A 25136-nucleotide genomic window follows, 5' to 3' on the forward strand; every position below is an offset into this window, starting at 1 on the left:
AGTAACTTTGAAACATGGCTATTTCGAAGATTTGTGCCTGTGTAGACACACCCTAAGGGCGTGTCTACACTTGCATCCCTCTATCCCTTTATTTAATGGGAAGAAGGATTCTTTCGAAGATGGGGTTTAGTTTCGAAAGAGCAGTGTCTCCATTGGCTTTCTTCTTTGGAAAGAAGGTCTTTTGAAGTTAGAATAGGCAAAGGAGGTGCTGAATATGCAAATTTATACATTTGCATTTTTATTTACCTCATTTGCATACCTATTTCAAAAGAGGCATGCAAGTGTAGGCAATGTCTCTTAACTGCGCAAAGAGGTTGGGGAGAGGAAATAGCAGGAGATAGACACACCCTAAGAGACAGCAGAATAAAATACAAGGAAACCTTTATTTTTTCAGTTTATCAAGATTTTTTTCCTGTCTTTTTAGCTGTTTATTAGTGGACAAGTCCAGTCAGTTTTTATACTAAAAACGATCTTGATGGAGGTAGCTGTGTCTGTCCTGGCTTTTACTTGGTCTCATCTGTACACTCATCTCAGTAAACAAACTCAAAATAAGATTAAAAAAAAAAAAAAAAAAGACGTGGAACTCCAGGCTGAGGCAGTGAGCAGTGCAGCCAGGATTCTGTGTAACAGGACGTGGCGCTGTGGCCTCCAGTCACTATGTACAGAGTCCATCATGTCCCCTCTAGCCCCGGCAGACTCCTTGTTTGTGCAGGCTGGCAGCACAGGTAGAGTCTCCTCTCCCGTAGGGAGGCCTGTGTAGCAACATCCATCCTGGGAGAACAGCAGGCAGAGGAGGGGGTAGAGTGTGAAGAGGGATCATTTCAGCTTGGCTGAAGTCAACAGTACAAAGCCCAGGACTCATTGCTGCTGGGCCACCTGTGGGACGAAAGACAGACCATATATTAGGACTCTTTACTAACAGCACCCATCCAGCTGGGATACTCCCCATGGGTCCTACTCCCTCTAGATAACAACTGGATTGGGGTGGAGTGAAATAAACTCCATCAGCTGGGCTAAAGGAGGCAGCTTACCTGCTGGGGAGGAGGTGGGGGGGGCGGTTCACTACTGCGGTTGGCCAGTCGGCTGAGGATGTTGCGCTCTGACATCTGGAGGCGGACGGCCACCGGTGGGATGCGGGCGATGGTGGCTGGTAGCCGAGTCACATCTGCCTTCATGTCACTCAGAAGCTCCTCCAGCTGCTTCAAAACTGAAAGAGAAAGAAGCGTGTGCTTAGAAGTGGAGGGGCATCCATGCAGGGGAGAAGGCAGCACAAGACAACTGTCACGATTTACTCCCTTCACCTTTGTGGAGAACAGCATTGGCTGGCTTGTTCCCAGCCATTGACTCCTTGGACAGGTGCTGGTGGCTCTCTGCCAGACATTCCACCTCAGCAAAACGTGTGTTCAGGGCCATAGAGGGGTGTGATGGATCTTCCGACATGTTCAGATAGGCAGCTCGCCGCAGCTGCTCCTCAATCACAAGAGCCTGCTCCAGCAGCTGAGGGAGAAAAGATAAGCATTAGAGCCTTGCCAGGTTTCCTGTAGAATAGCCTGTGTCTTACCTTTCTACTGCTCCAGCTGCTAAGACTTGCCAGCCCCACCCTATCTTCTCAGGCCTGAGGTAGTGCAGCTCCTTGTTCCGCGACCCATATCCCAGGCTTTTATTTATACTGGGATATGCCTAGAACCTGCAGTCAAGGATCAGGTCTCCACTGTGCTAGACACCATGCACAGAAAAACTGGAGTCCTGTCCCAGAACAAAATTGTATCCTAAGTATTCTCTCTTACATGTAACTATAGCTCATGTTCTCAGGAACTGCTCCCTGGGTTACCACTGCTGTTTCATCCTTGAAGCAGCAAACAAACCATAAGGACTCCTTCACAGTAGGCGTTCCCTAAAGGAAGAGGGCCTTCAGAAAAATGTTAGTCTATAAAAAGGTGCCACAGAACCTTTAAAAAAAAAAAAAAAAAAGGTGGCCATTTTGCTGCTTTTCCATAGGCCGAGGTGTCGGGGACAAGTTTTCCCAGTAATGTAAATCAGCAAAGACAAAAAACCCCATTCCTGGGTGGCCTCCAAGGGCATGGGCTTGAACTGGAAATAAAATGGTGGGTTTTTGAAGAGTTAACTTGTTTCGGCACCCTGCTATAGCAGCACAAATCTGCTGGTATGGTAGGATTCTGTGTTCAAATGTGTTTTAAAAATAACCTTTTTAAAATTTAGTCTAGACATACGAGTGGTGTGTACCACCAAGGAAATTGAGGGTGGAGGTATTGGCTGAACAACAGTTGCTCAGGAAATGTGGGGGAGAGAAAAAAATCCACCCCATTGATGCCAGAGCACTCCCAATCAGGGAATACAAAAGTGGACAAAATCATAAAAACAGTAAGAAGTCCTGTGGCACCTTATAGGCTAACAGCTATTTTGGAGCATAAGTTTTCGTGAGCAAAGACCTGCTTCATCAGATGCAACAGGACTTGTTGTTCTTGAAGATACAGACTATCATGGCTACCTCTGACATGTGAAATCATGAAAGACTGCCCTCTTTATCCATCAGAAATAGTGTCGGGGCAGACACCCTCTATTTTCCTTCTGTAGCTCCTACCTTGAATCTCCTGGCCAGGAACTTGTTTTTTATCTCCAAGAAGTTGCCCCTGTTCATCTCTCCCTTGAAGGGTTCATTGAGGATGGCATAACGTGGATCATTCTGAATGTCCTGCCAGCGGGCATAGCCATGACTGAGACACAGGAGCTCAGGCAAACAAACAAAGGAAATGCAAACAAGATCAAACAGGACTATATCCCGGGTGGGGAAGATGGGAGAAAGACTGTCTTGCTCACTGTACCCTAGCCACCCAAACTAAGATCTCAGAAGGAAGCAGTGATTCTGGCAGGAGCAGGCAAATATGGGGCCACCCCACTAATTCTATTCCATCCAGCTCTCGATAAGATCCCTTGCACAGGGAAGGGTGCTCGACACGGGGAAGGATACTTGATGATTCCAGCCAGCAGCCAATAATCATGGCGCCGATGCCAGATCTCATAGGTTTTCTTGGTGACAGTCGCAGCTCGTTCTTCGTTTTGCCACAGAGAATGCAACTCTGAGCGTGGGAGAAGAGAAAGTTAGAAGGGATTTCACGAAGATGGGTGAAGGTAGAATAAGTATAGCTGCACTCCAGCCCCTCCTACCAGTGAAGCCACCATCAGCTATGTTGAACATGAAGCGCTGCTTCACTGCCTTCTTGTGCCTCTCATCAATAGAGTCCTTCAAAATCTCCCCATTCTGCAGCATCACTACATCCTTCTTGTCATCATCCTTCTTCTCCTCTGCAGAGACACGGACACATTGGAGGCGGGGGAAGAAACCCAAAAACCCACACACCTAAATGACAGCCCCACCACCACCTAGCATGTGGCTGCCACTCACCCTTCTCATCCAGGTTGATGGTTGGAAGTTCAGCAGAAGGCTCAGAAGACCCTCTGTCTTCAACCTTCTCCACATCAGCTGTAAGAGGAAAAACACGAGATCAACTGTGGTAGCTAGGAGCAGTTTCCTGTTCAGTCTGAAACCTGGCCTGTTCCCTGGTTATAGCTCTTTTGATCACCATTCCCATTTATGGGTAAAGCCTCACCCTGATTCTAAAGGATAGCGTCCATATAGCTCTGAGAATATTCTAAACGGGGGTTTTCTGCACAATTCTGAACCTCTTACAACTTCCAGTACCTTTGCTTTCCATTTCCATTGGCTCCTCTGGTCTCTCCTTCACCTCTAGTTCCTCTGGCTTTTTCTCCTCTGCTTCTGGGGGGTTCACTGGGGACTTTGCCTCTTGTGGGGGTGTCTCGACAGGCTGGGCACACTGCTGATGAGGGAAAGCATGTTAACTCCAGAAGGAGCAACCCATGGAAGAAGTCTGTGAAATCCATCCACCACCAGAAGCTGGAGACAGGAGGAAAGGCATCTGGGAGTGCTTCATAAAGGTAGCTATGGGAGAACAGAGTGCTGGAGACCACAAAATAAGGCTGCTTCACATCTCTACAAAGTTCTCTAAGTCTCGGTGGAAATGCATTCTTCCCAAGAATCCCCAGAGTCCAGCTGTCCCGGGGCAGAGGGGGAGAGGAATGGAACAGACGTAGTGAAAGCAGAAGAGCTATACCAATAACAGTATGAAACAAGCACCCACTAACTCACCTCCATGGGGACTTCTGCTTCAGCAGCAGCAAGGCTAGGTTCCTTCTCAGACTCCAGGGGCTCCCCTTGCTCCCTAGTGCCAGCTCCTTCTTCAACCTTCACTCCCTCTTCTGTACCTCCCCCACCCCAGAGCAGCAGAAATAAAAAAAAAAAAAAAAAAGTGAAGGGAGACCATCAGTAAGCTCTGATCCCATTGCGATGATGTACCTGTCCCCAAGCTCCCATTCCAACCCAAAGCGCAACTAGACCAGAGCCTACAGACCCGAGGCAGATGCAGAAGGTGTCAAATAGCCCCAACCCACCCAGAGAAAGAAATGTTCTCTCATGCCTTTAAGGGCATGCACAGCTCTTGGGAGCAGTCCTCCTAAACTGAGAGGCATGTTGATCTACGTCCGCCCCAAGGTCCTCCACACCACAGCACTGGTGAGAGAACAGCATTGGTAGAGGCAGGACGGGAAGGCAATGCAAGGGGAAGGCTCTCACCAAGTGGAGGGACAGGGGCAGGTGTGTTAGGCTGCGTGTCCCCTGGCGTGGAAGGTGTGGGGGTCTTGGGCGAAGGTGAGCCTGGCTGCAAAAGCTTCTTGTTTTCCTCTATCTCTGCTAGTTCGGGCATACTCCAGCGCCCATTCACATGCTCAAATTCCTGCACCTGGTGGGGGAAGTGAAAGATACATGATGGGAGAGGTCACATTAAGCTGCCCTCTAAGCAAGTCTTCAGAGAGGTCTCTTTCTGCCATCACAGGTTGGGGAAACTCCTGTGCCAAAGATGGATAGGAAAAGAGGAGAGCTGCCACTGGGTTTGTCCACTTCACACAAGAGCTCAGGTGTCCTGTAATAACAGGATCTCAGAGGAGAAAGGGATGATGGGGGCAGGGGAGGAGGGGAGAGGGTTCAGCATTGCACTGCTAAGCACCCACCTTTTTGCGTATGAGTGACATGACCCCAATGCGGGTGAGGACATGCTGGCGGGACAGCCCCTCCCGTGGGACCCCATCTGCAAAGGTCTCCGCACCATCTGCTCCAGGCTCACATAGGTGACGCATGAACAGCGAGACATAGGCCCTGTAGCAGTATTAGATCAGCTTTAAGGTCTATCATACGAGAGAATTTGCCCTGGGACGACAAGTCCCCTGTGACCCAAGCAATGGGCACTTGGGTCTGACTTAAGTATTGCATGATGGTTCCTGAGCTCAGTTCCCTTGGTTCAGTTTCCCCTTTGGTTATCCCTCCCCAGCCAGGCTTCTTGCCCCTATAGTGTGCAGCCTCTTCTACCCTCGAGCCCTCTGCTACCATTCTCATCCTTTCCCCGAGGGTTCAGATGTTGCCTCCTTCCTTCCCTTGCCCAATGCAGACTCACTTGAACTCCTTCTCGGACTTGCCACGCAGGTCCCGGACAAGCCACTGGGTGGTGAAGGCATCCTGGGGTGGCATCCCATAGCGCATGATGGCATTAAGAAAAGCCTTGCGCTGGCGGGCATTGAATCCCAGCACCTGGAAAAGGGAAGAACAGGGGTAGCGAGACCCCAGGCACAGACAAGCATGGGCTCAAGAGTCCTTCCCACAGAAGCACTTACTTCAATGTTACCTCCCACACGTGCAAGCAGGGGAGGCAGGGGCTTGTCCTTGTCATTTCTCAGGCCTTTGCGACTTGGTCTGCGAGCAGCTGGAAGGAGACACATAGGTAAGAGATCCCAAAGTGAGAACATTCATTCACTCATAGCATTCTGCACTACATGAAGACGGACTGGAGTACCAGGCTCAGGTATCTGGACCGGTCACCTTCAAGAGATAATATTACCGAGGCTGCAGGGGTACCTACCTTCAGATCTCTCATCAAAGTCCTCATCTCCTTCCTCAGAGGCCACTGAATAATCGGATTGGTTGTCTGACTGGTCATCCTGCCAATCTGGATGAAGAAGTGGGGAAAACAAAATGGTGAAGAGCCTGACAAATCTTAACCTAGCAGGTCCTATCCTCCCCTGCCCCACAAAAAATCCCTGTGGATGTTCCTTCTGTACCTCTGTCCTCCTGGGAGCCATCATTGTAGTTGACCTGCTTGCGGATACGTTTACCCTTGCCCAGATTCCTAGCCAGGTCCTCCTGTTGCTGCTCATAGTGGTGACGCAACAACTTCTCCCAGTAATCAGGGTCCACTGATTCTTCCTGCTTAATGATCTCCCGTTCCACCTCCTCCTCCTCCTGCTCCAGGGAGAGAGGGGAAGGTAACAGTCCTGCGTTCTCAATGCGCACCTCAGAAGGGCAGAACGCTGCCGCTCACCTTCCCCCTGCCTCCACAGGCACTCTACCCATGTCCGCACCCTGTTCTGATCCTGTTCAGCTCCCACACCCCGGAACGGAAGGGGAAGGACACTCACCCCCATCTCTTCTTCCCGCACCACATACTGGGCCACCTTGAAGGAGCTGAGATACTCATTCATGCCCTGCAGCTCTGTGTCTTCAGTCTCATCCTGATTTCGATCCAGCAGCCGCTCAATTGCCTTGTCGTCATAGTGGATGACACTGCTGTCCTCCCCCTCTTTGCTGTCACCTGAAGGGGAGGGGCATTGTCGGCTGGTGTTGACTCGGGGGGAGCCACACATGAGGCAGCACTCAGACCCTTTGCCATTCACCAGGAGCGAACAGCCCCATTCCCACCCATTGAGCAGCATCCCCACCGGACGCTAAGGCACTCACCACCATCAGTGGACTCATCCTTGAAGAGCTCCTCAGTGCCAAACTTCAGGATGTCATCAAGCTCCTGCTTTGACATAGAGCCTGTCTTGGAGCCCAACCCTGGCCTCACCACCAGATGTGTTAGCATCATCTTCTTCTTGGCCACCTGGGTGATACGCTCCTCTACTGAAGCCCGTGTCACAAAACGGTAAATCATCACTTTCTTGTTCTGTCCAATCCTATGTGCACGGCTAAAAGCCTGAGGGGAAGATAACGTGTTGAGAACAACCCAAGCACACTGCACTATTTCAACTATCTGATCTTATTTATATAATCCTGACCTCCCTGTGATCTTTCACACTACGCTTCCATTTCCTGCAGGTTACCCTTTGGAGCAGCCTTCACAGCCAAATCCCTTCCAAAATCCCCACGCACTTAGCACTGTGTTTCACCACAGTGGGGTCTTCCCCTTCCCTGCCCAACCTCACACATACTCCATGTCCCACTCCCTCCACTCTCTTTCACCACCCCTTGTTCCTAAGGGTCAGCCATTGCCATAGGTGACTAGTGCCACCCCACAGCCTCACCTGAATGTCATTGTGCGGGTTCCAGTCTGAATCATAGATGATCACTGTGTCTGCTGTGGCTAAGTTGATACCAAGCCCCCCTGCTCGAGTGGAAAGCAGGAAACAGAACTGCTGAGCACCAGGAGCTTCAGAGAAAGAAGAGCCAAGAGTAAAGAGCATTAGATTCTTCTCCAGACTTACCACATCCAGCCCCACACAGTGGGAGGCAGCATCACCGCAGGGGCCTCAGAAGGCCATGCTGCAGATCAGCATTAACAGATGTGTGGGGCCCTGAGCCTTTGTGAGGGGAGAGGGGTCCCTCACTTTCTGTGGAGCATACAGGGGTCCATACCGTTAAAACGATCAATAGCTTCCTGGCGCATGTTGCCCGTAATCCCCCCATCAATCCGCTCATATTTGTACCCTTCATGTTCCAGAAAATCCTCCAAGAGATCCAACATTTTGGTCATCTAGGGACAAGGTGATAAGAAAGTTGAGCAGCAAGATACCACCTGGATTTCCTCCCCACTCAACACATGGGGCCCCCAGCCTCTGGAGACGCAGTCACATTACCTGTGAGAAGATGAGCACCCGGTGACCTCCTTCTTTGAGGTTTTTCAGCATCTTCTGGAGTAGCAGTAGCTTCCCAGATGCCCGGATCAGGGCACTACCATCATACATCCCATTTGGCATCTTTGGAGCTTCCTAGGGGAGGAATTCAAGAGGAGATAAGTTTTTCCCCTTTAATTTTTTTCCACCCCCCATCACTCTCTATACTTGTGTTTTGTGCCTTCCTCTCTTGTGGTCTCCTCAGGAGGAGAAGCTCTGCTTGTGACATGGAAGGGGACGAAGAGCGAAGTAAAGGGCCTACAAACCCAAATTAAGGGGAAGGATAGCTGGTGGTGAAAGTCCAGACTTACCCAAAAATGAATTATAAGGGACCTTGCACAAAGGAGGACTGAGGGGCTAGAACACAGGTGTCCAAAAGACATTGACTGGATCCCCATATGTCAATCACCTCCTTCTCCCCTCCCACCCCAGGACAGGCTAGAGTCACCACCATGCGAGCTGCCCTGTGGCTGAAGTCACTGCCACAGAAGCAGTATAGGGCCACGGGAATCTGAGGCGTGGAGCTGGCTACACCACTGCCACCACACACTTGTCCCCACTAAGTAGTGGGACACATGCATGGAGCAGCTGAAGAGGTATCCCAAGTGCGTGGCTCTCTTGAGCTGCATTTCACCACACCATGCTGCCCTGTTCTCCACATGTGGCGAACAACTGCACGCCGCCAGGCTACAACTTACCATAGCAGCAACAGGAAAGAGGTAGGGGTGGTTACAACACTTCTTGAGATCCATGACTACATTGAGCAGGGAGACCTGGTTCCCACCACCTCGTGCATTCAGTGCCTCAAAGTTTCTTGTCAAAATATATTTATAATATTTTCTGTGAAGAGAGAATGAGTCACTAAGCCCTGATCACAAAAGGGCTGATAACACTCCCTCTCCCCACACACCACTTAGCCTTAGCCCAGCTCTTGGAACTACCTGAGAAATTTGTTTCTGCTAGCATAACCTTCACTCTGCCAATGTCAGCCTTCATCCCTCCATTGCCTCTGAGGGGATAAGATTATTTGTCCCTGGCTGTGGCAGCAAGAGTTCTTGATCCCACCTAGCATGCCCAAAGCACATGGACCTAGAGAAGGTACAAGCTCAGGTAGCTCCTCCACCCTCCTCCCATGCTCACTTCTGCATGGGGCTCAGTTCCACCCGGACAATGAGCTCGGTCTTGGAGGGCATGTTCTTGAAAACATCAGCCTTGAGTCGCCTCAGCATATGTGGGCCCAGCATGTCATGCAGCTTCTTGATCTGATCTTCCTTGGCAATATCAGCAAACTCTTCCAGGAAGCCTTCCAAGTTACTGCAAAAGAAACAAGCACTCAGGACAGGAGCCAGAAGGGAAGGAGATGCAGGTCCATAGGGAAACGGAACAGGATAGGGTAAGGTAACAAGGAAGCAGACTTAGCCCGGGGCTGTATGGTAAGACGTACTGGAATCTCTCAGGTGTCAGGAAGTTCAGCAGGTGGAACAGTTCCTCCAGGTTGTTCTGAAGAGGGGTTCCTGTGAGCAGTAGCTTGTGCTGGAGGGAATATCCATTCAGCACCCGGAAAAACTAGGGAAGAAAGGAGTCAATGGACTCATCCAAGTAGATCCAGCTTCCCAACACATATTGTACCAGAGGAAAATTCCTTCCAGGACCAACCCTTTGAACTAGGGTTTTTCAAGAATCCTACACACTGAACCTTCTGGCCAGTGTTGTAATGGAGGCTTATCTCATTCACACCTTGTCTACCACGTTCCTGAGACTTGCCTGGGTGAGACCCTGCTGCAGCAAATGTTCTGAAACAGCTGATTTGTGAGCACTTCCTTTGTCCCTTTCAAACTGCAGACTCTTCCAGCCAACCAGTCTCCTCCAGGTTGGCATACTTAACACTCTACCTCCTCCTAACCTGGAGCGTCACACACCTTAAACTCTGAGAGGGAGGGAGGCTGAAGAGACCTAGCTAAACAACTTTTGTAACTATTACTGGCAATTTTTAAACAAATTGCCAACACTAGGGAAGTTCCAGAGAACTGGAAGGGGAAGTTAAGGCTGTGCCAGTACATACGCCATAAAAATGGGACAACCCAGCTAACAGGCTGGTTAACCACCAACTATCCCTGGCAAAAGCATGGGAATAGTGATATGGCACTTCAATTACACGCACATCTATGCCAATCAATGTGTTTCTATGAATCAGATCTGACAGGCGGACCCAGTACTTTGAGAGGTGAAAGATAAAAAGGATATAGCACCTTTAACCAAGTACCACATGCACTGTTTAGAGTTAGTACTGTAACAAGTCACTGTAACTCATCTACAATGGGTCAGAAACAGGTCTAAAACCAGACCACTAAAAGGTAGTTAAGTGCAGGGTCACTCTGATGGGGATTTCTTTTGTATCCCACAGGAATCTGTTGTTGGGTCACTATTTAATACCTTCATCATCAGGGAGGAAATATGAAATGGCTGATTAAGTCTGTAGATGGAGTGGTAAATGTCACTCAGAGAATCTAGATTGCTTGGTAAACTAGGCTCTCAGATGCATTTTAATACATTAGACCCCTGACTTACCTGGGGGTTGTGTTCTCGCAACACCCACATAAGTCAAATTTCCCACATGAAGTGGGGGAGCCAGGAAACTGATGAGGGCACCAGCCCTGGTCAGTTTCCTGCCCCCAGCAAGTGGAGGGGAGCTGGGGACCAGGCTGCATCCTGGCTCCCAAATCCCCTCTGCTGGTAGGAGCTGGAAACTGACCAGCACCCCTTCTGGTCAGCTCCAGGCTCCCACCAGCAGAGGGGATCTGGAAGCCAGGCAAGCCTTCTCCCTGGCCTCCTCCAGCTGGTGGAAAGCCGGGGGATGAACATGCACAGGGGCACAGCTGTCTGTCCCCCAGGGTGTCTCCCAGCTGAGGGAAGCCAGGGGACAAACAGTCACTTCTCCCCTACTTCCCCCAGCTGGAGGAAGCCAGGGGCCGGAGTTCTTCCAAATTGCACTTAACTCGTGTTAATGCAAGTTAAGCGCCAATTGAAGTCGCGCATACCGAAGAATTACTGCATAGCCAAAGGGAAGGTCAGAGACTACAGTCCCCCATCCTGTAAGCATGATCTACCTTAGAAAACAGCAACCAACACACACTTGGGGGTCATGGTTGATTACAAACCAATCCCATGAGTGATTAAGAGGATTAACAAGATCCTTTGCTAAAGTGTGAACACTGAAGCTGGAAATGACTTCTTGCCAGTCTCGCATAGAGAAGTATTACTAGACTGTCCACATCTGTTCAAGATTGCTGGTTAGGCAGAGATGTTGAAAAATTGGAAAGCATTCAGCAAACACCTACAAATAGTATGAGGGCTGGAAAACCTGCCTTACACTGAAAACTTGTGGCACTAAGTCTATTTCGCTTAGTGGAGAGAGAGAGAATCTGTGAGATGAAATCACCTCTGTAAGAACCTATACAAGATTTCCAGTAAGAGAGGGCTGGCTGGCTGGCTGGCTATATTTATCAGTCAAAAAGCCAAGGGCACAACAAAATCTAGAAGTTAAAGCAAGCTAATTCATATTGAAATAGTTTTTAAACAAATGAACCTCTGGTAAGCTATGCTAATGGATATATTAAAATAATCTAGCACATGAAGTCCTTAAATCAAGACAGATGAGGAACAACTGGGTGACATTCTCTGGTTTGTGTTATGCAGGAGATTAGGTTACAACAATCATCTGGCTTTTCAAAAAAGGCTATCCATTCCAACAGTTTCAACTTCCTGCTATCACTTCAGCACTCCTTCTGTACCTTAGACTGGTTGTTCTTGAGACGGTGAGCTTCATCCACAATGAGACAGGCCCAGTCAATGGAACCCAGAATGGCCATGTCAATTGTGATCAGTTCATAGGAGGTGAGCAACACATGGAACTTCACAGATGCTTCCTTCTGCAAAGAAAACTGAGGGAGTTTAGCCATAGGGGATCAGGGAGGGACAGAATCAGCCCAAGTCCAGAGTAGCAAGCCTTTGCGTCAGGCTGCCCTGACCATTCACTATCATTTAAGACTGCAGTTTCTGATATTAATGCCCTGACTTTTGACCAGTTAGATTAGGATTCTCCTCCACATGTTAATATTTAAGAAAGCTGCTAAATACTTGTGAAGACTCATTCAAAAAAGAGTCCACAGCTTAGAAATGGGTGGAGAGAGGCAAGAGGAATGCTAAGGAAACACAATTACTGAAGAACATGTAAGGGGGAGGGAGGTGAGAGAATGATACCTGTGAGCCAGAGAACTAAATCCACTCCATACAACTCCGATTAGTTGAAATTGTCTTAGCGCTACCTGGAGTTTCAAGGAGCAGTAGGAGTAGTTAACATGGTTCCCATTTTCACTACCACTCACAGTGAAAGCAGAGTTCTAGCTTCCCTATACTTCTGTGGAGGCTTTAAGCAGCACCGCCCATACCAAGCTGCCTGTCTGTAGGTTTGACAAGACAAGCAGTTGATTTAAAGGCACTTTTCAATTAGAATATTTAAAAAAAAAAAAAGTTACTGGGAAAACTGGAATGCTGCATAAACTAATGGCTATGGTAAGGAAGGTTCTTTGCCCATCAGGGAAAGTGTGCTGGGGCGGGGGGAGTGGGGTGGGCAGACTTCCAGCTTACTAGTGAGGTGACAAACATCAAAAGGAACTGGCTCCTTCAGTGGCTCTCTACATGGAGCCAGAGCTAAATATTTCACTCTTCTTTCATGCTATAGATCTCAATTTTTTATGTAGTTAAGTCAGTGTTATCTGCTTTACAGATGGGGAAATGGAGGCAAAGAAAAGCGACTTGCTTAAAGTCATGCAGTGAGTCAGTAGCAGAGCCAGGAGGCCCTGCTCACAACATCCCTTATTTACTGCTGAATTGGGAGTGAAAACTCATACAACTGTCCTAATGGGAATCTGCTGTAGAACTTATTTCACTTGAGCATTTCCCAACAGAAACTAAAAATGACTTTCACTTATTAAGGCCCAGATCACGGTCAGTTTCTAGAGGCTGAAGTCCTCACACCCTGAATTCTCAACTTCTAGAAGCCTGCCAGGCTTCTAGGGTTTAATTGGAATGAATTTTAGGCTCTGTACCTTCATCCTGGATGCCTTTTTGCCCCCACGTATGGCATTGTCCTCGAAGGAGAACTCATTTTCCCGGATGATGGCCCGACTGTCCTTGTCCCCAACATAGGTCACAACGTACATGTCCGGAGCCCACATCTCAAACTCCCGCTCCCAGTTGATAATTGTGGACAGTGGGGCACTCACCAGAAAGGGTCCCTTTGAATGGCCCTAGGGAAAAAAGTCAGGAGCGTTATAGACAGAACTGCATCCCACCAGCATAGGAGAGCATTTACCGCAGAAAGGTGGGTATCCTCTTTTGGCCCTTACCTCCTTGTACAGAGAATACAGGAACACAGCTGTCTGCACTGTCTTGCCCAGCCCCATTTCATCAGCCAAGATTGTGTCTGTGCCCTGGGCCCAGGAGAAGCGCAACCAATTCAGCCCCTCTAGCTGATAGGGGTGCAAGGTTCCTCCTGTTACATCAAGGTATTCTGGCTGCCGATCATACTTCACAGTCGGCTACAGTGGGGAAGAGAAGAAAAGAAAATAGCAGAGTCCTTTTGCACAAATCACACAAGATCAGCCATCAGGACTGTTTCCTATGCATTAGGCTCCAGCTTGTGCCTCCCTAGCTCAGGAACAGTTGAGGCAGTGGCAGGACAAGCTCCCAATACCCCATGTGTCTTAACTGGTCCTGAATGGCATCCCATCTGAAGAGCTCAGCTTTGGAAACTAAACCCTCCCTATGACAAGCCAGCCAGTTCCTTCCCCAAGGACAAGTGTGAAGGCTCAGTATCCTCTTCCGCCAAATAAGATGCTAAAAACCAGCATCCTTAAGCTTAGCAGTTTACTGAACTGGAGCCAAAAGCACCAGATGGCATCACTAGTGGGACTAAAAGAAACATGCTTCTCACTCTGCCCTGAAGATGCAGGTCTCACACACATCTCAGAACACACTTGCCTCATTACCAGGAAGCAGTAACTTACATCCACTGTGGGTGTGTCTGGAGGCCTTTCCAGCTTTCGCATCTTCACCTTCTTTATCTTCTTGCCAGGCCGACCTTCTTCACCTCTCATCAGCTCCCTGTACAAACGCATGCAGACATTCTCTGGAGTGGTGGAGCTAAGGAATTTTAGTGAATTTGCAGGAGACACCAATCAGGGAGGGGCTGCAAATCACTAGAAGGCCAAGAGACGAGCCAACCCTAAGACACTGCAAAAGCTGGACCAAAGCCTCTGCTTGAAGGGCAAAGGAGTCAGTAGGACAGAACTATTCTTTGATCCCCTTCTTCCTACCAGTCCAGCAGAGCCCAGGGATTGGTAGCAGCTCCTATCTCTGCCTTGCCAGCCTTGCTTACCTGTGATTCCAGTAGGCCTGCTTGTACAAATCATAGTCCTGCACCTCCACATCCTCACTTTCCCAGGAGGCCTGGTCATAGGGCAGATCTCTCCATTTAATCAGATAGTGGACATTCCCCTTCTTATCCACACTGCAGAGACAACAATACATCTCAACCATGGGAAACAGCTTTCTCCCCTTGCATAGAGCCAATGGGTGGGTTAAGAAACAGAAGGGGAAGGGGTAGGAGCAGCCATGTCTCTGATTTCCAGAATAATGGAAGACAGCTCCAATCCCACCCTTTCCCAGAGGAGATTCAGTTGACCATAATGGGAATGCTACCTTTACCAGTAGTGGATGACCCACCTTTCTGCCACATGAGTGATATCTGTGGTTAGGGGCTCAATTGCTCCCATCACAATGGTCCTTCTCCCATGACTGAGAATTAGGTAGGTCCTAGTCCCTTCCTTTAATCATGCCTGACACTCTAAAGAGCCCCATGCTCTCTACAGGATGGCATCCACTGGCTCTTGGTGTGACAGATCTTTGCTCCCTCTCTCACCTATGGTTGAGGATCCGATGGATCATCATCCACTCAGGCTTGATTCCATAGCGATAAAAGCGTTCCTCCATCTCAGCAAATTTGGGGTCTTTGTTCTTTCGCTTGCGGCTCTTCTCCTCCTCACCCCCGAAGTCCCCCGAGGGTGGCTCATCCATATCATTCTTGCGCTGGTAATTTCGGAACATCACTTGACAGTGCAGCTCCAGCTGGAGCCGGAATAGAAATACGTAGTTAGAGTGGCATCAGGCACCCTCCCACCACACAGGGTAGCGGTGCACCCCTTAGGCAAGCTGGGAGCTCACTAACCTGGAGCTCAGACACCCATGAACAATGCCAATAGGACATGCCCTGCCATTTGACGAAGAACTGCCGCTCAGGCCGGCCCTCCAGGGGCTTGGGAGAGGGAGTGTTAGGGTCTGCATCAGCTGGTCGGGGCACTGGGGTGGGTAGTGGGGGCTGGCCCCACTTCCAGATCAAGATCTTCTGCACCTTGCCCTTCAGGGATGGGCACTGGAAAGAGGGAAACAAATGCTTATGCCAGAATTTAATATAAAACAACCCCCCACTGCCCTCCAGTATTCATGTCCTGGAGACACATGCCAATAATTTTTTTCACATCTTCATCTGTCATGGTTTAACCGATTCAGATGGATTTTGATCTCCATCGCCTCAAAAAGTCTCTAGTACTCAAACGTAGCTGTGGCTTTTCTCTGAACTTCTGTCAGTTTGTCATTTTTCCAGGGCTGAGGAGCCTGTAGCACAGAGCAGTGTTCCCGGGGGACTGGGAGATGCCTTAGCATAGCCACATAAATCCAGGTAGATTCTATATGGAACACAGAAACTAGTAGACTGGATCAGCCGACTGTCTGCTTAGTCCAGTATCCCGTCTGACTGATACTGTCCCATCCATAACAGAAGTTTCTTCCTAACTGGTCAGATGTTGGAACATGCACTGAAGCAGAACAACTTTTATTCTTCTGACTACAGATGTCCTCAATACCTACATATAAATTCAACATCATTTTAGAGTCGTCTTGTGGCACTAAGTCTATCCCCACTCTGTTCTGGGATGGAGACCTCTGCATCTGCCACCCAATCTGCAGCCCCACATAGGTAATCACATCCCACTGCAGGAGAGCTGAGAGCCATTGATCCAACCTGTAAACCCTGGATAGAATGGAAAATCAGTTTGAGCCAAAAGGGTACTGCAGCACCCTCCACAACCCTAATGCCAGGGCCTCTGCCCCACCGATAATGAACCAATGAAACAAACAAACAGGGTCTGTCAGCTCTAACACTTAAGGACTGAACAGCTTTAACCACAGCCTTTGTTTTCAGATATGTTCAGGATCCAGGAAAAGTTGGGATTTCAGGTCCCTGGAGACATGTCCATGGAAAGAGTGCACACGGCAGTACAAGGCTGCCCAGCACCGGGGTCCATAGCCAGAGGCCCTTCCTGAAGCTACATAAGGTAACCAAGCTATGAGGCGCTGTAAGACTGCAGGAGGGAAGCCCCAGGCAAACAAAAGAAATGGGAAACTAGGAGAGCAGTTACATCCCTGAGGTACTACACAGCTCTGAGACAGCTGTCCCTGTGAAGTGGGGCGGGTAGGCAAATGGGGGAGAAGAGACTCACAGTGCAGCGAGGACACAGCCACTCCCCATTAGGAATTTCAGGCAGTGGCGGATTTAGGCAGTGGATGTGATAGGAAGAAGGACAAGCATCACAGCAGAGCAGTTCCCCTCCGTCCTTGCAGACCCGACAGAACTCCATGTGATGATCATCCTCTTCCTCAGGGTCTCCCACAACATCCTCCAGGATCTCCTCACCTTCTGAGTTATCTTCCTTTGCCTCCCACTGGATCCCCTCCTTCTCCTACAGCAGAAAAGTATAAGCCCAGGGTATAACAAAAGCGCCATCTTCCTGATGCCTCCACCCTCCCACCACCTCTTCCAGGTAGCCTTCCCCAGAAAGAGAGCAAAGACACCCCTCTCTCCCTGGTTCTTCTTTTGAGTGTATAAAATCTGGTACTCACACAGTGTGGGCAGCTCCATTTACCCTCTGGGGCTTTCTCCATGTCTGGGTCCAGGCAGACCATGTGGTAGGCACGGGGACAGGTGTCACACAGGATGATTTCTCCTCCCTGCTGACACACCTCACAGTAGTCCTGGTGATCAGTCTCATAGCCATCCACAGGAACTGTGGAGTCATCCTCACCTGGAGAGGGTGGAGGTGACCGTTACATCACTGCAAATCACTGGCACCAGCCAAAGTCCCTCCTGCGGCAGAGGGGATACCCCTGCAACACCAAAAGGCTACATAGGGTTAGAGACACTGATCCAGATCCAGACAACAAAGGCTATGAGGGCAGGCAGTGCTGTTCCACAACAGCCAAGGTGAATCCTGGACAAGGCAAAGCTATTATTCTACCTATGAGACCCAAGGCAGGATTGCTTCTCAGTTCCTTCCTCAGCAGTTAGACTCCGCAGTGCTAACTGTGGGTGACTTAAACTCCCTTCCCTTTCAGCAGTTCTTCCATCCTGAGCACTCTAAATAATTCTTCTGCCCAGGGGTTCATAGCCTTTAGACATCAACAAGCACACAGTTCTCAAAGCTCCCCTTTCATCCCCTTAGTTGTGCTCCAGCTGAAGCTGGACATTATACTTCGATACCTTTCTTTTTCCTTTTTCCAGCCTTGAGTTTCTTGCGACTGCGGCTGCTGCGGCTTGTGGACCCATCTGAGACGGAGTAGCTATTGATGCTTGCATCATCAAAGTCTGATTCCACGTCCAGATCATCATCTTCACTCTGGAGAAACAGTAAAAAAGTAAGGTGAGAGATGCAGCTATGGTTTACCAGCCTTCAACATCCTTGAATTGTGTGTTAGAAGCATGGAGCTTGTCAACTGCAAGTTCCTGCCACTGCCAGTAGGATCAGTATCCGCTAATGGAGAAAAGGGAAGAGTCACTCACCGATGATCTCTTACGCTTCGAGCTAAATCCTCCCAATTTAATTTTCAAAGGAGCCACCTTCTTGGTTTTGGGTTTCTTGATGTCAGGAATACGAGGACTGGCCTTGGGCTTCCTCCGGGCATTGGGTCCTATGAGCAAGAGAGATTGTGTGTGTGTGAGAGAGAGAAAGAGAAAATGGGCATCACAATCTCTAATTCCACTTCTCATCTGGACTTCAGTGTCTCACCTTTGCCCTCCTTGGTCTTGGCCTTACGGAGTGGCACATCAGCAGGGGGCTGTGGCAGGACAGCATCCACATTAGTCACCATGCTCTCCACTACCGCCACAGCTGCAGCTGCAGCAGCTGCCACAGAGGCCCCTGAACTGCCCTTGAAGGGGTTGTTGGTGCTGAACTCCCGCCACTTGGCCCCCAGCACCATCATCATCTTCGAAACAGCTATCTTAGGGTTCTTGGCAGCTATGAGTGGTCTGCGGGAGGGCAAAGAGAGAGAGAGAGAGAGAGAGAGAATTACTAAATGGACATCGGTATTGGACCCGCACCCTCCATTCCTGGAACTATAATCCAGCCTAACCCCACTGATGCTAGCTGCCACCCTCCAGAGAAGGGAAATGTTTCTGGCTCTGGAAGAGAATGAGGTCTGCATTAGAGCAGAAGTGGATCTAGAAACGTAGATTTGTGGTTCAGCTTTTCCACGAGTGTTCCCTGCAAGCTGAGTGCTTGGGCAGTTGCCCATGAGAGAGACTCAGGTGCCACCCAGATAACTAGCAGAGTGGCCACCGCCACTCGCAGTGGGCAGCATGTATTTCTATTAGCAGTGCATATTCACAAAGGCCTTGGTGCACATAAAATTTATTCTCCCCAGGGATGGAGAAAGTTAGAGGGAACACTGTTTATCACTGACAGCAAAATCATGGGATGATCACTTGACTATTCTCTCCTGCTGTTATTGCCCAGTCATCAGAAGTGGGGAATTCAGTGTCTAAAATGCTCTGAGTTTCTGGCAACACAGCTCTTTCATCCTGTTCCCTTCTGTTCCAGAGGGCCAAAAGTTCCATGAGCTCAAGACTCTACCTAACAAACTGGCTGAAAGCCTTGTAGTTGGTGAGAGTGCGATAATCCTCCTCTGTGAAGATATGATCGATGTCCTCCATACCCCAGTCCTCCAGGAGCTGGGCAGATGATTTGGGTTCCTGTGCAAAGAGGGACACGCAGAAAGTCCCACCATGATCAGACAGAATGGAACAGAGCTTAGCCTCTGTATACTGCAGGTGAGCCCATCAGTTTGGGAGGAATGGGAGGTGACAACTTTGGGGCAGGGAATTCCCCTTCAAGGGCTGGGATGAGGGGTCAGTAATTTGGCGATATGGCCCACGTGGGCAAGTCTAGAGGACTGAGGAGAAAGCAGGGCAGCCCCCTGTGCCACTGTAAGGGGACAATGTGATGGTCTCTGCAGGTCAGATCTGGGGGATGAAGTGGGACAAAGGAGCTGTCTCTCACCTTTGAGTCATCATCTTCCTCTTCTTCCTCCTCCTCCTCCTTGCGCTTGACTTTGTTTTTTTTTTCTTTTTTGGGCCCCAGTTTCTTCTTCTTCTTCCTCCCAGGGGTATAGTCACTGCCCTCACTGTCTGAGTGCAGCACCTCCTCTTCCTCCTCCACAAACTCATTCCCCTCACCAGAGCTGTCCCCCAGCTGGGGGAAAGGGGAAGAGAGAAGATCAGGTCGCTGTGAATAGAGACCCAACAGAAGCACTCACCGCGCCCTCCCGCACATTCCAGGTGTCTCAAACCAGGGGTCACCGCCTCAGGCTATGCAGAAATAGGAGCGACTCCCTATGTGCCCAACCTTCAGAGCCTGTTCCATGGCAGAACCTCCCCACACACTCAGCCCTCCATTCCTCACCTCCTTTTTCTGTCGCTTGCTAAGCTTGGGCACTTTTGGTTCCTTCAGTTTCTTGGGCTTCTTCTTCTTCTTGATTTTGGGAGTTTCAGCCTCTGATAGAAGTTCTTCCTCTGGCTCTTCTTCAGGCTCTGGAGTGGGATATGTAGGCAGAGGAGAGCAGAAGCATTAGAAACAGCATTCCCTGTAAGCTGGGCACTTGTGCAGCCACTCAGGAGAGTTTCAAGTGCTGCCCAGCTGATCAGCAGAATGCCTACCACTATTTTTGTTTGTTTCTACTGGTGGAGCACATTTGCCCATGCCTCAGTGCACATAAGAACTATTCAGCAAACAGATGGAAAAGGTTGGAGGGAATGTTAGTTAGGAAGCACTGATCCACATCCAATCCCCCACCATAAAGTTCTGTGGGCCATGCTGCACAATCCAGGGGTGATGCATCACAGCATATCCTTCTTTCCACACGCCTGCATACAGCTAAACTGCGGCTTCAATTCCTTGCCACACACATTCCATCTTAGACCTGTCTATTAGCATCTAGTAACAGACAGATTGTGCCATACTGAAGGGGCAGGGGGCAGAAACAAATCCAAAGCCTGTAGTCCACCACACCTTGCACATCACTATCAAACCTCAGCTATCACACTGCCCTTTGCCAGGAAAAGCCACACATTTTATTTAACACACTATGAAGTTCCTTAGCCCAGCAAGCATAGCAAAACTTGTGTTAGCAGTTAGTTAGCCACATGCAGAGGACTCAGCAGCCAGAGAGGAGAGTAGCCTCAATTAGTAAGGAAGGAAAAGAGCAACACAGGAAACCCCCAGCTGGCCTTTGGGATAGACAGCCTGTGAGTATAGCAGAAAACTCAGACCCTCATCTTTGATCACCTGGTTCTCCTATCCCAGAGTTCCCAGAACAAACATCTCTAGCACAGGGGGTTTATAGTGGCAATCATGGAACAAAGCAATCTGTTGCAACTTGCTCTTCCCCACCCACCTTGACAGCTTCTGCTTAGGGCAGCTCAAGATCTCGCCATCAGCGGCCAGCCCACAATCACCTCTTTCCCTGCACCACAGCCAGCACACCCAGTCCCTTATTGCTGTAAAAGGCATGCCAACTCTCCCGCACCCACAAACACACACCATTCTGTATTCACTCCCCCTGCCTCCCACACAAAGCCCAGAGAGGAATTGACAGCCAGAAAGGCCTTTCCTTTGTAACAAGATCCACTGCAGCCCAACCACATACACTCTCTCCTGTCCCCAGGCACCCCACCCATTACAGAGCTAAAGTTACTCATTCTCCCTCCAGGGGAAAATGGCCTCCAGACCACAGAAGTGAGGCAGGATGGGAGAAGCCACAGCTCACAGCAGATGCAGGCACTGGAGGAAAAGGTGCACAGGGGAACCTGCTTTGGGGTGGGTGGGGGGTCCACATTCCCAATGAACTCAAACAGATCCCTTTCCAGCAATATTTGCCTGTATCTTATGTACCAGGAAAGGTCCTGTATCCTTTCCTTGCAATCAGTTCTCATTTAGGACCTTGTCAAGTCCCACCCTATTCAGTAACATTCCCCGGAGTCTGACATTTCCAGTGACTCAAATCTGTGGCTCTCAACCTTTCTAGCCTACTGTATCCCTTTCAGGAGTCTGATTTGTGCCTATATACCTCCAAGTCACACCTTACTTAGAAACCTACTTGCTTACAAAACAGACATAAAAATGCAGAAGCGTCACCGTAGACTACTACTGAAAAATTGTGTTCATTTTTACCACATAATTATATACTCCAATTGATTTGTTTTAAACACTGTACTTACTTTTCAGGGTATAGTATAAACAACCTTTTGTTTGTATGAAGTTTTAGTTTGGAACTGATTTCACTTGTGCTTTTTCACACAGCCTGTTGTAAAGCTCAGCAAATATCCAGGTGAGCTGAGATATCCCATGTAAGACTGACATACCCCTCAGGGTATGCGTACTCTGGGCACACTCCAGGTCGACAGCCACGGAATTAAGTGACTTCCCTCTACCCAGATGGGGTGGGGGTGAGTCTAGTGCTGCTTCCTAGAACTCCCAGTTAACAGAGCAGCAAAATGAGTTGTACATCCACACAAAACACCAACAGAACTGGAAACAGCCTGAGAGCTGACCCACAGGGCTCTCACTTGATTCTCATTCTCCACACAGACTGCAGTTACAGTGAGAGCCAGGTATAAAGCCTGAAGAAGCAAATACTAAGGTAGGTATTCTCAACCTTTCCTTCTGAGCTCCACTTCTCCCCAACATGCTATAAAAATTCCACAGCCCATCCTTGCCAACTACCTATTTTTGCATATAAAAGCCAGGGCTGGCAATAGAAGGTAGCAAGCAGGGCAGTTGTCAAGGGCCCCATGCCAGAAGGGGCCTCCTAAAGATAAGCTGGCCAGGTTTTAGCTTCAGCCCTGAGTAGCAGGGCTCCACGCAGTGGGACTCTGACTTTCTGCACTGGTCTCAGCAAGTCTAATGCCAACCCTATTTAGCAGGCACCCTGAAACCTGCTCACATCCTCCCAGAAGGGTCCAGTACTCCTGACTGAGAGCAGCTATAATAAAGCCACTGACACACACAATACAAGAACAGGGATAAGGGGAACAGTGTAGAATGATCCACGAGAAGCTTGGAGAGTAGGGTGTGGTGAAGAAAAAGTGGGTCATGCAATAGCCCAAGGCACAGTTTCCTCTGGACTGTCAACAGGGCTGAGCTCCCAGATGGGTAGGAGGAAAGCCCTCACACATACTGTTTCTGCTCCCAGTCACGGTCCGTACACCTTGCAGGCACTCAGGTGCCCCATGAAAACCAGACTCCCTGCTCTATGGGCCTCCCACAGTCTGCCCTAGCTTAAAACAAAACAAGTTCTACCGCACCAAGAGATGCGGACCACAGCTTTTAAAAAGGCCACAATAAGGAGGCCCAAATATTCCAAACACCTAAGCTTCTAATAAAACAAATTTTCTCACACATCTTCTACATGCATCAACCATTCAACAAAATAGAGCAAACCCCCTACCACTTCTTTTTACATACTGGCAGCCCTGGACATCCTATGGTGCCATCTCTACCTTGGAGCTGGGGGATGCTGTTGTTCAGCAGGATCTCCATCTCCTCATCATCACTGCCAGCAGAACAAGGGGACGGGGATCCAATGCCCGATGCCATTTCTCCAAACTGGGGTACCTGGGTTCCAACAGCTTCTGCAGCCTTATCTCCTTCCCACCAGTCGGGCCAGTAACTTAACAAAAAACACAAAAAGTTAGCTATGATAATGGACACGCAGCCACAGCCCTATGCAATAATCCTGCCAATGGGTGACCTAGATTAGGCAGCTTTAAATCACATTGGTAGGGAAGGGAGAAATGCACCCCCCCCCCGGAAAAAAGGCTGAAAAGAAAAGAACAGCAATGCTGAGCCTGGGCACTTGTTTAGGGTCCTGCTGAGGTGGGTTTGTACGTCCTGGACAGAAAGCATGTCCTGACTCGAGCTCAGGCAAAGGGGTGGTGGGTAACAGCTACCCAACCCTTGCCACATGAGCCCAGGCCGATGCCAGCGCTGCAGGGCACAGCTGCGTGGAGTTGGGGGGACTTTGAGTCACAGGGTCACAATTTGACACCAGCTTAGTCAACGCCTCCGTCAAAGCGACTCTTGATGCTCCCTGGCCCAACTTTTGCGGCTGCCCGCGGAGCTACAGGCGGCTGCAGCCGGGCACAAGCGCGTGGGGAACAGCCAAACTCGCCCTCGCCGAGAGCTCGCTGCCTCGAGCAGGCGAGCAGTCCCCGGGAGGTAACCGCTCCAGCGAGGGCCGCCCCGAGCGGAGCGAGACCCGCATGGCAGCCCCCGCGCGCCGGCCCCCGCCCCAAGCCCCTTTTCAGTGCCGGGGACTCGCGCCCCCGCCCCGCGGGCCGGACAAGTCACAGACGCCCGTTGCAGGGGCCCCACCACGCCCCCGGCGGGCGGGGGCCCCCCCGACTCCCCGCAGAGACAACAAAGGCGCAGCGAGCCCGGGGCAGGTACCGCGCGGGCTCCCGGCGAGCCCGCCCCTCTCCCCCGCGCGCACACACGCGGCGGGGGAGGGGGAGCACGCGGCCACCCCTGGCCCTCGCGGGGCCGGGCGCAGCTGCGGCTCGGGGCGCGCGGCCAGCGCCGGCGGGCGGGGCGGCGGCGCTGGGAGCGGGGCCGTTCCCCGGGGCGAGGGGGAGCCGGTCGCTGGTGCCCGGCAGCACCGGGGGAGGTGGTTCCCGGGCGCCGCGGCAGCTCCGTGCCCGGCGGGGCACAAGGCGGCCGGGCTGAGGTCGGGGACCCCGGGGAAGGGCAGATCCCAGGTTAGGGGGCGGCGGCGGCGACAGATGGGGCCGCCATGAGAGGGCGCAGCCCCACTTCCTGCCCTTGAAGCAATCGGAGGGGATTGGGGGGTTGTGTCCGGTCCCTGCCCCTCTCCTCACCCAGCTCGCCCCCGGCTCCTCACTCTCGCTGCCGCCGCTGAAGGGAAAATGGCCCCGGCTCCAGCACCACCTCTTAAAGGGGAAAAAACCCGGCCAGGCCCCTCCCCACTCCCGCTTCCAGCCCATAATATGTCCCGACACCTCGGCAATGGGTCCGCCCCCGTCACCCTGGCAACTCCCCAGCTGAGGCATCCCATAATACTTGCCCTCCCTTTAGAACTCCCTACTCACTGGCCGACCCGGCATCCCATAATAATCCCCCCTCCCATCAGGAACATCCCATAATACAACCCTCCCTCTGAGAAACATCCCATAATAGTCTCCACACTCATCCCTCTCAAACATCCCATAATACTAATCCTTTGCTAAAACCTGCCATAGTAGTCCCCCTCCCTCACTGTGACATCCCATAATAATTGCATTCTCCCCATACACTCTGACATACACTCACCCCCAGCATCCCCCAATATTCCCCTCCCCCCAGTACCCCTCCCTCACCCAGACATCCTACAATAATCCCCCTGCCTGTTAAAATAGCTCATAATGCCACACACTCACTGCCCAACCTGGCATCCCATAATAAGCACTACTCCCTCTTCAGCTCCCCCACTGAGACATTCCATAACAGCCCCCATGGCATCCCATAATAGTCATACCCCAGCCATATATCCCATAATAATAGTCACCCTTCTCAGCCTCCCCTCTCAGCCAGGCATCCCATAATAGTTGCCAGGAGCCACTGTCCAGCCAGACATCCCATAATACTCTCAGCAGT

The 25136-nt window shown here is 50.4% G+C and overlaps 1 protein-coding gene and 1 non-coding gene across 2 annotated transcripts; both read right to left on the minus strand.

Annotated features, from left to right (window-relative positions):
• Window positions 1–380: 380 nt before the first annotated feature.
• CHD4 (chromodomain helicase DNA binding protein 4) lies at window positions 381–24448 on the minus strand. The gene is made up of 40 exons (XM_075001375.1): window positions 24362–24448; window positions 22985–23154; window positions 19890–20017; window positions 19488–19679; window positions 19062–19180; window positions 18216–18457; window positions 17990–18117; window positions 17690–17825; window positions 17053–17234; window positions 16653–16892; window positions 15323–15526; window positions 15017–15222; window positions 14474–14605; window positions 14103–14199; window positions 13443–13634; window positions 13143–13343; window positions 11826–11963; window positions 9479–9600; window positions 9175–9348; window positions 8733–8874; window positions 7999–8130; window positions 7778–7895; window positions 7447–7571; window positions 6881–7118; window positions 6562–6734; window positions 6205–6385; window positions 6006–6092; window positions 5761–5849; window positions 5544–5677; window positions 5104–5248; window positions 4670–4835; window positions 4187–4296; window positions 3722–3857; window positions 3425–3502; window positions 3187–3324; window positions 2990–3098; window positions 2603–2735; window positions 1302–1497; window positions 1032–1207; window positions 381–876 (listed from the first exon to the last, which is right to left on the minus strand). The coding sequence occupies exons 2-40, from the start codon at window positions 23079–23081 to the stop codon at window positions 859–861; spliced, it is 5754 nt and encodes a 1917-aa protein (XP_074857476.1). The 5' UTR covers window positions 23082–23154; window positions 24362–24448; the 3' UTR covers window positions 381–858.
• Window positions 4500–4641, minus strand: LOC142007732 (small Cajal body-specific RNA 11). The gene has a single exon (XR_012644008.1).
• Window positions 24449–25136: the final 688 nt, after the last annotated feature.

This window comes from Carettochelys insculpta, chromosome 1, assembly GCF_033958435.1.
Source record: "Carettochelys insculpta isolate YL-2023 chromosome 1, ASM3395843v1, whole genome shotgun sequence".
Classification (NCBI taxonomy): Eukaryota; Metazoa; Chordata; order Testudines; family Carettochelyidae; genus Carettochelys; species Carettochelys insculpta.

Bases quoted from the DNA above. Each gene is read 5' to 3' on its own strand.
- CHD4 (XM_075001375.1), bottom strand. From the start codon at position 23,081: ATGGCATCGGGCATTGGATCCCCGTCCCCTTGTTCTGCTGGCAGTGAT. The intron at 6,093-6,204 runs GTACAGAAGGAA...TTCTTCATCCAG, and splicing joins TGGCTCCCAGGAGGACAGAG to ATTGGCAGGATGACCAGTCA. The intron at 1,208-1,301 runs GTGAAGGGAGTA...TTTCTCTTTCAG, and splicing joins CAATGCTGTTCTCCACAAAG to TTTTGAAGCAGCTGGAGGAG.